At 33.9% G+C, this 14,825-nt stretch overlaps 1 protein-coding gene across 2 annotated transcripts; it reads right to left on the bottom strand.

Moving 5' to 3' along the window:
- Positions 1-2,920: 2,920 nt before the first annotated feature.
- Positions 2,921-10,101, bottom strand: LOC115968981 (tobamovirus multiplication protein 1-like). 2 transcript variants are annotated; one of them, XM_031088534.1, is made up of 11 exons: positions 9,645-10,101; positions 7,133-7,223; positions 7,000-7,052; positions 5,676-5,768; positions 5,521-5,592; positions 5,187-5,259; positions 4,901-4,946; positions 4,751-4,814; positions 4,369-4,422; positions 4,212-4,289; positions 2,921-3,289 (listed from the first exon to the last, which is right to left on the bottom strand). In XM_031088534.1, exons 1-11 carry the CDS (start codon positions 9,825-9,827, stop codon positions 3,197-3,199), a joined length of 900 nt encoding a protein of 299 aa, XP_030944394.1. In that variant the 5' UTR covers positions 9,828-10,101; the 3' UTR covers positions 2,921-3,196. The 2 variants fall into 2 exon arrangements, with proteins under 2 accessions (XP_030944394.1, XP_030944395.1); XM_031088535.1 differs by having other exon boundaries at positions 7,167-7,223; positions 9,645-9,807.
- Positions 10,102-14,825: the final 4,724 nt, after the last annotated feature.

Consider the following 14,825-nt stretch of genomic DNA (forward strand, 5'->3'; position numbering starts at 1 on the left):
AAAGTCGTCGGATCGGGTGGCGGCGGGTTGGTCACGGGCGGGTGTGCCGGGTTAAGTGGGTTACCTGGTTTTTTGGACAGCCTTACATGTCACAATTGATTCAAATTTTTAAAGAGGGTGGGCTCTACATTGAAGTAGCATGTACTACTCATGGAACGAAGCCGGAATCCAAAAGCAGAAAGCCTTTAAGCATCTATGATACCTTAGCCGAAAGCCTTAAAGCATCAATGATACCTCACATCTATGATACCTTGGCACTGACAATGGTAGCTTGGTATGGTCTAGTTGGATCAAATTTATCTCATAAATGGTAGAAAAGTTTGGATCAAATTTATCTCATAAATGGTAGAAAAGTATGGGAAGTGATAATTTTTGGTGAATGTTCTTGGGCCTAGAGAAAACTTGGGAAATTTAGGACGTAGGCCTCTAGTTCGAGACAAAGTTCCTTCTAAATGTCTCCATTGATGGCAAGTTCTCCACCAAGGATGCTTGGGAGTTGGGAATGTATTTGTCACAAGAGCCTAACCCAAAAGATTGGCAGAAACTTGGAGGGAGTTTGCAAATTATCATCATTTTTCAAACAATTTTGTTAGTTAGCAACGTTTCCAAACTATTTAGGAAACTAACATCTTGAGTCTTTTAAACTTGAGTTCATTGTAGCAACTCGAGTCTTAGAGACTCGAGTTCTATGTGCTGGCAAAGTGGAACTTGAGTTTTATAAACTCAAGTTGCTGGCAAAGTGGAACTCGAGTTTTATAGACTCAAGTTGCTGGCATGATTCACCATTTCAACTTCAACCTAGAGAGAAACCAAATCACTTCAACTTCGACAGACCCATAGAAAAACGAAATCAACAAACCCAAGCAAACCCAAAGACCCACAATGAAACAAACAAACCCATTTCAACTTCAACTTCAACTCCAACAGCAGAGTTTAGATACACACAGAAACCACGAACCACGAAGATCAAACCCAAACAACGAAGAAGAAACAACGAAGATCAAACCCTGACGGCGAAGGTTCAGTCAACCCAGGCAGTGGCAAAGGCTTTTCTTCTCTGGGTCTTTGGGTTTGTTGATGCTCCTTCGTTTTCTTATCTAATCTTTGGGTTTGTTTAAGTTTTGTTGCTTCTCTTTGGGTTTAGGGAACTCGAGTCTCCACAGGGATAATTTTTATGGAACTCGAGTCTCTAAAAGACTCGAGTTTCTACAGTGAACTTGAGTCTAAGAGAGTCAAGATGTTAATTTTTTAAATAGTTTGGAAACCATGCTAACTAACAAAATTGTTTGAAAAATGGTGTTATTTTGCAAATTCGTCCCAAAAACTTGTCTGGCACAAAAAATCCTTTCACAAATATGCCATGACTCTTGGCTAGCTACCTGGGAAAACTTAAACGCTCAGGACAAATTGCTTTCTCTAGGCATTATCCAAGTGCTCAGCAAACTTCTACCAAAGGGTCTCTTGGCAAGTGCTCAAATTGTTCAATAACATTGTCGGAGCTCTTTTTTTTCGCTGGAGCAAATTCCGAAGGGAGGAGGAGCCTGGAGATTACAGCTCAGATAATATGAGTAAGGTTTGAAGAATTTGGGTAAGGTTTTTAAGCTTTTGAGGTTTGTAGTTAGGAGTTGAAAAATGACCCTACTTTTTAAGATTGGAACAAGTGAGACTTCAAAAAAAACTAAAACTCAAGATAAGTCTATTTTTTAAGCTTAGAGAAACGAAGTTTGGGATTCACAGCCACAATATCTACTCTGGCTACATGTACGCATCAATCAACTTTCTTCACCTCTTATTTCCCTTTCAAATTCCTTTCTATTATTATTTTTTAAAATTTTCCTTCTTTATTTATTTATTTTTTTATGTATGAATTCCTAAAAATGTAAAATAGTTCTTCTCAACAATATATATATATATATATAGAGGCTAAATTGAGCTGGCATTGTTGGGTTTCTGGGACTGCTGCATCAACCGATAAATTGGTGGCCCGAAAACCGGTGGCCTGAAACCTGGTATCAACAAGCGTCTCACAAGGCATTGAGAAAGTACTAGACCATGATAGAGGGCCATGTAGATGGGCATGTCCCCAAAGCATTGAGGAATCACTAGACCATGACAGGATTTTGAATATATTTATAATGCAACAGATTGGAACAAATTTTTCTAATGTGTTTGAATCTATTAATAATATATTAACCATCACTCTTATTGCTCTACGACTTCATCAAAATATTCCAACAATCTTTGACTTTCCTTGCACATTAAGCCAAAAACTAAACAGAGAAAATTTGAACTATGTACGTATTATTGCAACATTATTCTTGCAACCACGTTCAAAAGATGATTTTCATGAAGTACAAATTAAATATGAGAGAGGGAGAGAGAGAGAGCTCATATATACAAAACTTTGTAGTAGTTCAAGCAGGTCACATAACCTTCCAAAGGATTTAATCTTAATATTGCCTGCTAAAATAAACACACTTTCTTCTGATGTAGTAATAGCTATCTGAAATGCACACTGGGGACAACTTTTGTAGGATGAAGGGCATCAAAACAGATGGAACAATGTATACCAACCGACGCAGGACAACCAGAACAAAATTGAAACAACAATAAAATAAAGGATATGACCTAGGAGTCAGCACCTAAGTCTTGCTTGGAGTTAGCACCAAGCAGAGAAACCACTAGGAGTTAGCACCTAGGGTAGACTTGGAGTCAGCACCAAATCAAAAAAAGAGAGACCAAATGGCCATTTTTTTTCATTCATCAAAATATCAACTATCTCCTCAAGGAGTACAATATGTTGCTTATAAAGGATTGCTAAACCCTAGTTCTAATTGGCTAAGAAACCCTAATTGCCTTATTACAAAAATAACCTTGCTTTCCAAATTAAAATACTAATAGCCCAATAAACTACTAGGACTTGAAATATAAAAATACAATTGACTTGCAAACATAAATAATATTAAATAATAATTTTCTTGCATCTCCCACATCACCAACAGTTCCCAAAAGCCCAGCCATACATGGTAAAAATGAATCCCACAAAAAGAATTAAGAGACATCATATTAGCTCTAAACTAAGCAGGCAGGTTTAGTGTTGAGCATGCATGTTAAACTAAACATTAGCTCAAGTAGACCACAGAACCTTCCAAAAAAGTTTGTCTCAATCTTGCCTGCTAAAACGAATAGGCACTTTTCATCTGATAGGGTAATACTGATCTGAGACACGCCTTGGGGGCAACTTGCGCAAGATGAAGAGCACCAAAGCAGATGGAACAATCTCTACCAACTGCACTCGAAAAGCAAGGCATACATAGTGAAAATGAATCAGTCTGAAAGAAGAGACATGATTGACTACAGAGTAAGCAGACAAGTTTAACATTCCACCAAAAGCCAGTATAGTGTATTTTCAATATTTACCATTTTAATCCTTTTCTGATCATAGGTAAAATACTCCACTCAAGGTTGTCATATTTAATGTTAATTAAGTACAAAAGTTGAAGTTCTAGAGGAAGTTTCTTCCACCACTGTTGTAGAGAATGAACCCAAAAAAAAAAAAAATGGAAAAGAAGAAAAAAGGTAGTAATCATAGTACATCCGAAGTCATTTTTATTTTTGAGCCATGCTAAGGAGACTACATTTTCTCAAAACATGCTAATTTGTCAACTCTCAAGTTGTGAGTGGTGCAACATTACTTTTACATGGCTCCAGCATTGACATTACTTTTATTGTACATCAATCATAATGTCACCTCTAGAGTTGTGACCAAAGTTGTAAAAAAAATTTGTGTCACTAGACTTATTGTTTTTATTTTCATGGAGTTCTCTTTCCAGGACACCTTTTTTGTTGCAAATGGAATGTGGTTTCAAGAATTTAAAAAAAAAATGTACTGTGGTCAGACAAAAGGAGCACTTTCCCTTGTTTTGCAAGTAAGAGGCATCCTTGGAGGGAGAGGATATTCATCTTTCCCAAATATAGACCTTAGTCAAGAATTGACAATGTGAGCTATTCTGGTAATGAAAGCTCGTAGATGCTTGCAATTAGGAAATTCAAATATTTTCTACTTGATGCCAGTATCATAAGCATTCCACCCAATGAAGAGTTGGAACAAACTATTAGTATAATGTGGAAAAAATAGGCAGCATAGACAAAGATGACATCCCCTTAAAATATTATAAATACAAAGTATTAGATTTAGTATCAACACTTACCAGGTAATATATTAGGTTCAGGATGGGATGATCCAGAATATCAAAATCTGTATCCTTGTCAAATGCTGAGAAAGCAAGCTATGACAAACAAATAAAGATGTAAATGATATGGAACTTTGGATTTTATGTATAAATTTCAGTATTAAAAGGAACTCACCATAACGCATCTTATCAAGAAACAAGTACAACAAATTCCTGTGACAAAGCCAACCTGCCAATAAAAAAAGTGAGGCACCAAATGCTTTTAGGAATGCCAAGATGTTTTGTGTGTTTCTAACTCTTTATAGCATTCTCCTTGGGATGATTATGATTCCTTTTTATTCATCATATTGTTCTGAAACTCCACCTAAAGAGAATCTTCCGCAGAAATCATTGACAGGGATAATAAGATCAACCTCATTTTTTAATTAGTAAAACTGTGTTCACTTTTTGACAAATTTTTATAGCATACTTGGAATTCAGTGGAAATAACAAGGATACACTGTCATTCATCAATTTCAAACTATTAAATAACTCAAACTGACACCTTAGGTACAAACCTCATATAGCTTTTTCTGACGACCTCTAGACTCAATCGGGAAATGCCTTAGCATGACAAATAGCCTAGAAGGCACAAAAATTTAAGAATAAGCACATTTTTTATAGTGTGTAACAAGGATACAGCCTTTAAGGTGACATCAAGTTGTTACCTCCCACCATATATCAAGAATCCGAGAGCAACAGAAAATGAAATAACTGCAAAAGAAATTGAAAACAAATAATTTTTAATAGACAAGCCTTAACATACATAATTCATAACTGTACGACTGCATGAATAATTGATTCTATCAGCTTCATGATTTATTATTAAGAATTACATCATTTTTGTGCAACATCATCAAATAAATTTATGTCTGCATAAATGTAACAACAACGGAATAAAAAATTATATACAGAATACTCATATATTGCCAAAATTATCTAAACAGCATTAACCTGAAAAGAAGAGTTTAGCTGTTTCCACTGCAACAGGACTTCTGCTTAATCTTATGAATATCCAGATGCACACCTACTATCACAAAGGAATGATTTAAGAAACTAAGACCCACCGAGTGTAATGAGTATTATTGCAAGGGCAGACCCAAAATTTTCATCTTAGAGGGACAAAGTATGGGATATATATTAATATATAGATAGGGCGCTATCTTTGATAAGCATATAATATTTGGGTTAGGGGGGTGGGGGATCCAAATTTTCGTAGGGGGACAAAGTATGGTTCATTTCTTCCTGACAAAATTGCAATAGAAAAAATTTAAGTTTTCTTCCTTACCTGTATGATGTATATAAGTCCATTTATTACATAATAAGCTGGCCTAAGCTTATTAGTCGGTAGGCTTCTTGCCTGTTAAGAATCATAAAATGATCACCAATATCAATTATATGGCTCACTTTATATCATGATTCACAGAAAATAAGAAGACATACCTGGTGATAAATCTCGGCCCAGAACAAAACAAGTAATGTGTAAGTTGAAAAGAATAGAAGAGTGGGAAGTTCCATTAGCACCATGTGTAGTACCTGTACCAGAATGTTAATTTTAGGCAGGGCAATCAGAAAAAGAAAGAAAAACTAATACAGTGCTCCAAAGAAACGTTCAAAGGCAGTCGAACAAGTTATATGAGGAAAGATGGATTTATATAAACCAGGTTTCTTTCAAATTTGTTTCTAAAAACCTATACACAAATCATTAATGTTAAAACACAAGGTTTTGGCAGTAAATTTTCAGCTATATCTTGCTCTCATGTATTTTTATATTTGACTGCTGTCCAATATTTTATCTCAAGTTTTTACAGAGTTCATGTGGGACCCTCATGTGTGAGGTTCAAACATGTTATGAGAGAGAGGTCTCATAAACCGTCTCATACGATACTTTTTCGTGAAAGAGAAATAGTCAACAGAAATGTACGTTCACATTTAGACTCTGCTTATAGTACAAAAAAGTAAATTTCCTCAACGATTTACTAATGCAAAAGGGTGAAGCATGTTGTTAAGGGAGATTATATAATAGATTGTCACCGTACCCGATGGGTAAATCCAAAACAAGTATTGGCAGATTGGAATTTGATTAGTATTTTACTATGCTCACAATCATCCTTCATAAACATTATATCGAATATTTACTTGGTTAATGAGCATAGACAATAAAAATATAGCCTTTCTATTGGTAATCAGATGTCCATCCTCTGTGTGTGCATGTGCGCACTCTTGTCTTTGGGAGATTCTTCATAGTTAATTGTATCTAATATATTTAGGCAAATTTACTTGTACTCCAATTTTACACATTTTTTATAGACAGATTCTTGTAGAAACAGGACCCTTTATTAAATTGAGATACTTTTGAAGAGTTCATGGTTTGAGAAACTGAATTTTGATGATACAAGTTTAACAAGTATCTATCACAACGGTTACTTCTTTGGTGGTAAATCGCTTTTAGATTGAAGTTCTGTGCCTTGCATAACTCTACTGAGTTGAAGTAGTTACTAATTCTGCAAGCATATATGTTTCAGTTGAAAATTTCAAGAATAATTTTATGGAGAAAATAACCAAGGACGAGCCAAGAGCCTTGTAGCTCAATGGCATAGTCTGCTCTTATTTACTAGGAGGAGCAGAATTCCAATCCTCCCTCCCCTTGTTATTGCAACTATCAAATTATTTTTTAAAAAGGGATAATTATCATTGAAAGCACAATGCAATTAGAATCATGAAATATTGGAGCTCAGACTACCAGAATTCAAAATTAAAAACATACCTTGGGTCTAATAAGGAACACACTTTTATAGAGACCAAAGAGGACAGACCTCACTGTGAAAATGCAATTTGGTTTCAGCAAGCTTATACAAAAGATACAAGAAGAACTATGACAAGTGATACACAACCCTTACATCCATTCACAATAAAATTCATCAAGTGGAAAACCTTTTGTGTTGTCCACCCATATTCTGGTACTCTTAATTGAATGCGCAATAGTTGTACCTGAAAATTAGTAACAAATATGCCATCATAAAATTAGTTTTACTATAATTGGTTGGTGAGTATCATGGACAGCGGATGCCATGAAAAAAGTATAAAAACAGGAACACTTTCAAAAAATTGTAGCAAAATCAGTAATGATTTTATTCTATCACTTATGCCTAAGGAGAGCCAAACAAGAAGCCTATTTATTGATGATACAGTTGATATCAATACAAAAATTCTTCTCTAATATACAAAGATAAGTTTGAAGCTGCTCAAAAGACCTGTAGGAACTGATAGGTGATGGATAAAAACAATGCATCTCCCTCCCAGAACAACACATTTCTGTGTTGTATATGTGACAATGTGCTCACCTTTCTGGTAGCCTTACTCATAGAGTATCCTACACTATGTAACATATATCAACAAATCTATATCCTAATTGATGTTCCTGTTGTCTTAAACCTTTGATAGTCTAACAAATTCTTGTTAACAACTTCTTAACTGGCCAAATTGATATCAAACTAATAAGAGGCTCATCTTGTAATTATCAGATAAAGAGACTGCACACAACAGAGATATTACATTTTGTGCAGCCTGAGCATGAGTGTTCCAGAAGAAATACCATTGAACTGACAGTGCGACTATAATACAAATAAGGACAGGAAAAATGACAAGATGAAGGATTCCCTTTTTCACCTAGTTAAATGGCAGGTGTAAAAGAACGTAAAAACTATATTTTTTCGAAGTTCATATGAGCAGAATAGCTTTTGCATAGAGAAGCAGAGGCTTCATCTTGATGAAGTTACTGAGAACAGTCCAAGATTTACGTCTTTGGTGGCAACAATCAAGATTCAAGAGTATTAAACTTCCATCTACTATACATATATTGCTGATTGACCACACAATCAATGGATATTAGGTCCACCATATCCTATGCTGTTTACAACATGCAGCAAAGAAGATTCTTTATCAGGAACAACTGCTATCAAGAGTAGCACAAACTTCACACTAAAGGTTTGGAGCATTTGAAATGGATAATTCTAATGTGGTTTGGAAAGTGATTACTGTCTCATAAGAGCTACTGTTGACAGATCCATCAAACTTTTGGACGAAACTCTTAAGAATAGTAGCATAAAATGATCATTAGAATTGTAACAATGGCATGCATAAAATTTTCTCTGTTTCTAAACGTTCTTTTGATTTATTAGGTAATTTGCTTCATGATCTTCATCATTTCCTACAAAATACAGCTAAAAATTTTGCTCCTAACATTGTTTTAATTTATGATTTGCAAGAATTGCCAAAAAATAGGGTACTTGCTGGTGTACTAAACATCTTAAGCATTCAAGAGTTAGGTCCTTTTGAAGGTTTAAGTATTGTAAGTCTTTATAACCAAAAAAAAAAATCCTACTGAGCTGGATTGTGGACTTCTTGCATCATGATTAGGAACAATATATTATTAAATATAATTCATATACTTTTTGTTTTATTGACTAAATATCATTCATATACTTGAGAAAGGTTTTTCCTTTCTTTCTTTTTTTATTTTTTTATTTTTGGAATCACTTCACCCACAAGCGTGAAAGCAAACTCATTTTAATTGCTGCCATAAAGCTAGTGGTGCTCACCTTTCCAAGTACGTGCTTCAATAGCAACAAGAGTGTACATAAAATATGGTTTCCTGATTACAAATCAGAAAATTGGTTGTGAATTGCGCTTAGCAGATACCATCCTTTGAAAAACCAAGTTTTCTGTAAATCTTAGTGACTAGTGGCAAGCTTAATCTTTTATTAATTTTGACAAGTTAGTGCACTGGGGAAAAAATCACAATGAATACTTTGGCAAATCTTCTTATATAGTGGCATATATATGATAGATATAACGAACAATATTCTGGCACAAAATAGGAAACTAGCTGTGATTAGAGCTGTCTAATAAAAGCGTTAGGACTTTGGAGTTGGAAGTTTGAAGCCAAAGCCAATTCAAAACTCGGTCAAGATTACCTTATTCCTAGTGTCTGAATTTATATTAAAATAACATAAAAAACACTATTTTTAGGATTGCATAACAAGTAAAATTCTTAATTACTCCTAAAGTATAGTAAAATAGTGCTCCCTCTTCATCATGAATTTAATGATAATACCCCACCATAAATGTGAGAAAATGGATTACCATTCTTCGTGTGCCGAGAGTATCTAAAAATTAGATGATGCCACAATCTTAGTAAACATTTTCAACTTGTTAGTGTTCCATTTATCTACACAAATTAATAATATCATCAAAGATGAAAAACACAACAATCAAGATTTTCTGGGTGGGTCCAAAAAATGTTGAATAAGATAAAAATTAAATAATAAAAAAAAAAAAGAAAAAAAGAAAAAGAAAGAGGAAAAGAGACCATGATATGATAATCAATTCCCAGAAATAAAAGGTACATACCAGGGTAATGAAGGAGACCAAGGCATAAGATACACATAAAGCATAGTAAATGCCTCTTTGCCATTGTTCTGACTCCTCAATCTCATCCCACCAATTAAACAATAACCCAACACCACCACCATTGTCAATGATCTCTCCATCTTTAACCACAAAACTCTTTGTTCTCAAAGGCGTCCACGCCATTTGAGATTTGATTCAAAGCAAACACAATAACAACAACAACAAAGAAGGAGGAACAGAGACAGAGAATAGTTTATGTTTTTGCTTTTGCTGTGTTTAGAAGCAGAGAGAGCTAAGCTGGACATGCAGCACGTGGAGGCAAAGGAAGGAGGACACGTATACGAAGGTTGAGCCACGTGGGATTCAATAACGGCTTGCACGACGTCGTGGCATATTCTTTGATTGAGGAAGCGGGCATGCTTTACTTTTTTTGTTTCATGGTTGTGAGAGAGAGAGAGAGAATTGCGACGTCGACATTTGTTGTTCTTTGACTTAAAAGACTTTCTTTATTTTCTTTCCCTTTCCGGCCACCGAAAATACACAAATATGTAAGTAGTAGGTAAGGGATTTTTCACCTTTTTTTTAAGTTGGTATTTTTCTGCCATTCTTTTTTCCCACTCTTTTCTTTATTAATCAACTCTTGTATGAAAACTGGAAAGTCCATATCATGTGAAAAGTCCTCTTCCAAAAATTTTAATTTTATTTTTAGTGGAAATAGACTATAGAATGGGTTAGTTATTTTTTAGAATTATTATTACAAAGTCTGGCTTCAATTTTTTTTTTTTTTTAAAATTTATCAATGGTTGGATGAGGGGTATTGGAATTCTAAAAATAAAAAAAATAAATAAGGAGGTGTGAACTAGTTGAACACTTGAACTGCAAGGCTTTTGGCAATTTTTCCTTCAATGTTTGATTTTTTTTTTTCTTATTAACTATAAATAGTTATTCAAGAATAGTTATTTCCTTACCAAAAAAAAAAAAAAAAATCCATAACAATTTTATCCTAAACAACAAAGTTTAGCAACAACATGGTCAGGAGGAAACCCCTCCAAACCGTTAGGTGGCAACATGATACAATGACATAGAAGTAAGGGACAAAATTGGCCTTTGCCCCTTTCTATCAAACAATCCAGCATTTTGCCCTCTTTTCCAAACTAATTGGGGAAATGCTCCTCTTCTGAAACTCGATTTTCTCAAAATCGAGTTAAGCTATATAGTAGTATTTTAAGGAGCCTATAGTGACGTTTTAAGGAACCTATAGTGGCGTTTTGGAACTCAAGCTCCATGAACTTGAATTAGAAACTCGATTTTCTCAAAATCGAGTTTAAAAAAAAAAAAAAATTCTGAAGCCCTATAGTGGTATTTTAAGGAACCTATAATGACGTTTTAATGAGTTTATAGTGGAGTTTTGGAACTCGAGCTCCATGAACTCGAGTTATAGGTAAAAAGAAAAAAAAAAAACTTGCATGTAACTTGAGTTCATGGAGCTTGAGTTCCAAAACGCCACTATAGGTCCTTAAAACGTCACTATAGGCTCCTTAAAACGCCACTATAGGGCTTCAGAAATTTAAAAAAAAAAAACTCGATTTTGAGAAAATCGAGTTTCAAAAAAGAGGCATTTCCCTAATTAGTTTGGAAAAGGGGGCAAAATGCTGGAATTTTTTTTTTTAAAAAAAAAAAAAGGGCAAAAGCCCATTTTCTCCTAGAAGCAAGAGTATAAAACTTCCGAAAAAGGTTTATCTCCAAGTTAGTTTGGAGAGAAACCTTCATCTATCTCTTTTTATTCTTCTAAAAAAAAAATCTATCCCTTTTTATTGGATGTAAATTTCGAAAATCTAATCGTTGAATTACACGTTCTTTATGTTCTTAACACATATGTCAAATTTCGTTTAAATAAGATATTATTTACTATTCGAACTTGAATATTAAACATTTTATTGATGATATAACTATTGATCTTTAATCTTTTTGAAATTTTGCAAGTATAGAGGATATAATAAGAACATGTAATTCAACAGTTAGATTTTTAAAATTCATAACTAATAAAAAGATATAGAATGAGTTTGAAGGATTTGTTTCTAAACTAGTTTTGAGAGAAACATTTTTCCAAAACTTTAGTCTCTTGTATTTTGGTGATAGACCACACAATCAATGGATATGAGATCCCTTATATTCTAGACTGTTTACATCATGAAGTATATAAGATTTTTTTTTGCGAACATCTGTTGGGGTATGCACGTATGAGTGAAGTCTCACATTTAATAATAATAACAATAAGAATAAGTAGTTTTTTTTTTTTTTTTTAATTTTTTTTTATACAAGATAGAAATTCTACTCTAATCTAATTTAAGTGTATATGTGTATAAATTTCCCTCTTGGAGACTTGAACCCTGGTCTTTGACCCCCACACCCCACAAACATTTATACTTGTAGATTGATCATTGCACTAAGGGTGTGCAGTAGTTAAGAATAAGTAGTTAATATAACATAGTTGAGCTCATACCCATAAGATTTAGGCTTTTTAAATTAAGTGTGTTTCTAAATATTATATTAACTATTTAAAGTGTTTCTCTAATGTGGTTTGGAAAGTGACCGCTAACTTTCACATAAGAGAGACTGTTGACAGATTCATCATACCTCTGGACAAAACTCTTAAAAAGAGTTGCATTAGAAACGTAGCAATGGCAGGTATAAAATTTTCTTTTTGTTTTTCATTTGATTATATTAACCATATTGCTTCATTACCTTTGTTCCTACAAAATACAACGAAAATTTTTGCTCCAAACATTGTTTTTATTTATGATTTGCGAGAATATATAGCCCCAAAAAAAAGGTACTTGCTGGTGTAGTAAACATCCTACTGAGCTGGATTGTGAACTTCTTGCACCTGGATTAGGAACAATATATTTTTAAATATCATTCATATATTTAAGATTTTTTTTTGGAATTACTTTGACCACAACTTTGAAGCGCAAGGACTTTTAAGTTTTAACTTTTGAAGCCAAGACATTCAAACTCGGCCAAGGTTAGATTATTCTTAGTGTCTAAATCTATATTATTACTAAAAGCTGAAGCATAGCATTTAATGTTGCTACGCTCACATGGAGCCACATTAGCAGTCATGTCATTCACATCTTCTTTCCTAAATTTATTCTACAATTTTAAAATAGCTTTTATCAATTTTAAAATACTAATAAAACTAAAATTATTTCGAGCCTCCCTCCACCATCAAGCCCACTTCTTTTAAATTTAATTCCAACAGCCTGCTTCTTCTAAATTTAATTCTAACTTAAAGCCCAAACCCAAGTCTTTTAAACTGAAAACCCTTAGAAAACCACGGTTACAACCTCTAGATTTTCTTCCCTTTTGTTTCTCACGTGTTCCTTCCCCTTCCCACCTTCTAACGGCAGATTCCTCATGCAAACTGTGTGACTTCCCCTTCCCCACATTCTAACCATAGACTTCTTGCGCAAAACGTGTTCCTTCCCGTTCCCCACCTTCTAACGGCAGCCTCTCTGTCTTCCTTACTCCTTTTCTTATAGTATATAAATACTGACAGAAGCTGGATGCTTTAGTTCAGGTATCTCTAAATCCCAGTTTGTTTTCTGCTTTATTCTTTTTGCTTGATTGCTTGATGTTTTTAATTCCCTTCTTATATTTTGTTACTGCCTACTGCCTCTTGAGTGTTGTGATGTGACTCAGATTAGTTCGTGTAGTCTGTGCAAAATAAGGCAATATTGTTGCAGTTGAAATAATTTCCTGTATATTTATTACAATGCCAAATATTGTAGTAGATCTCCTTTGTGTATGTATATAAATTTAAACAAATTGTATCAAATATCAGTGTCATTGTAGATTGGTACCGAAGGTAATTCGATTGTAGTTTTGAATATTGTAGTGGCTTTCCTTTGTGGTATCCCCCAAGCTTCTATTGGGAAGTTAGAAGGATAGGTTGTCTCTTCCGTGCATATATTTCTGAAGATTTGTTTTGTAATTTCTTTCTACATGACTGATCCCCCCCTCCCCAATAAAAAAGGGAAGGCTTCACATGGCATTAGGAATACCAAGAAAAAAGAAGAAGGTTACTTGCTGATAAGAGGAATGATGTCTCTTAAGAATTGTTTTCCCTTAACTGAACATTTATTATTTTGATGTTCCATGTGTTACGGTTTGCTATGTTTGACCTTGCCAAAGCATTTATCAGTATTGGAAGCTCTGTTTGCTGATTAAGATAAGAATTTTCAACTCCACCTTTCAGTGGTAACTTCATTATTTCTTAGTTTTAAAAACTAAGAATTATTAAATTAAGTCCAAACAAAAAGGATTTTGGTTATGGTTTTTTATTTTTTGTTGCCTATGTTATGGGATGTAGCAATTCTTATATTTTAGTTTGGGAAGCTTTTTAATTTGAAGTTTTCTTGATGTTAAACCATTTGATAGGTTACCTTTCTGTTAGATTTTGTTCCTTCCCCTTCCCCACCTTCTGTTTCTCATGCAAATTTAGTTCCTTCCCCTTCCCCACCTTTTAACAACAGTCTCTCTGTCTTCCTTCCTCCTCTCCTCACAGTATATAAATACTAACAAAAGCTGTCTTAGTCATTTTTAGCCTTGAGATGTATCCCAAATTATTTATTGAGCTGTTTGGAAAATTCTTTGGATCTTTTGTGATATTTGTTTCTAATGGGCACGTCCTAAACTATTGTAGGTGCTATATTTTCCTCAAATTGAGAAGTTGTAATTAATTGCAGACTTTTAAAAAAAAAAAATAAAATCTATGCCTCATTTAAGCACGATGAGCTAAGGAAAAAGAAATCAACATTGAGATCAGTGTCTAGCACATTTTTCAGCAACCATGTCGATGCCTTAGCCTTTATTTTCGGTCATATCATTTTTGATTGTGATAATTCATAATGATCTCTAGGTTGTATGGAGTCTACTTATTTTATTTTATTTTATTTTTATGTGGATAATTTAAAAAAGAGAAAGTAATACAATGTTTGATGTGGATAGCTCATTATTTCTTTTGGATGAGGTTTCTTTCCAGAAATTGATATGTTGTAATTATTTGAAATGGTTTTTTATTGGAACGTGCTTGAACCATATCATTGTGGCTTTTAGATGAATGTTGTTTATTTGACTAATCTATCCATCCAAACTAATAAAGGAAAAGAAAGTCTTGCT

This window comes from Quercus lobata, chromosome 11 (genome assembly GCF_001633185.2).
Source record: "Quercus lobata isolate SW786 chromosome 11, ValleyOak3.0 Primary Assembly, whole genome shotgun sequence".
Taxonomy (NCBI): Eukaryota; Viridiplantae; Streptophyta; class Magnoliopsida; order Fagales; family Fagaceae; genus Quercus; species Quercus lobata.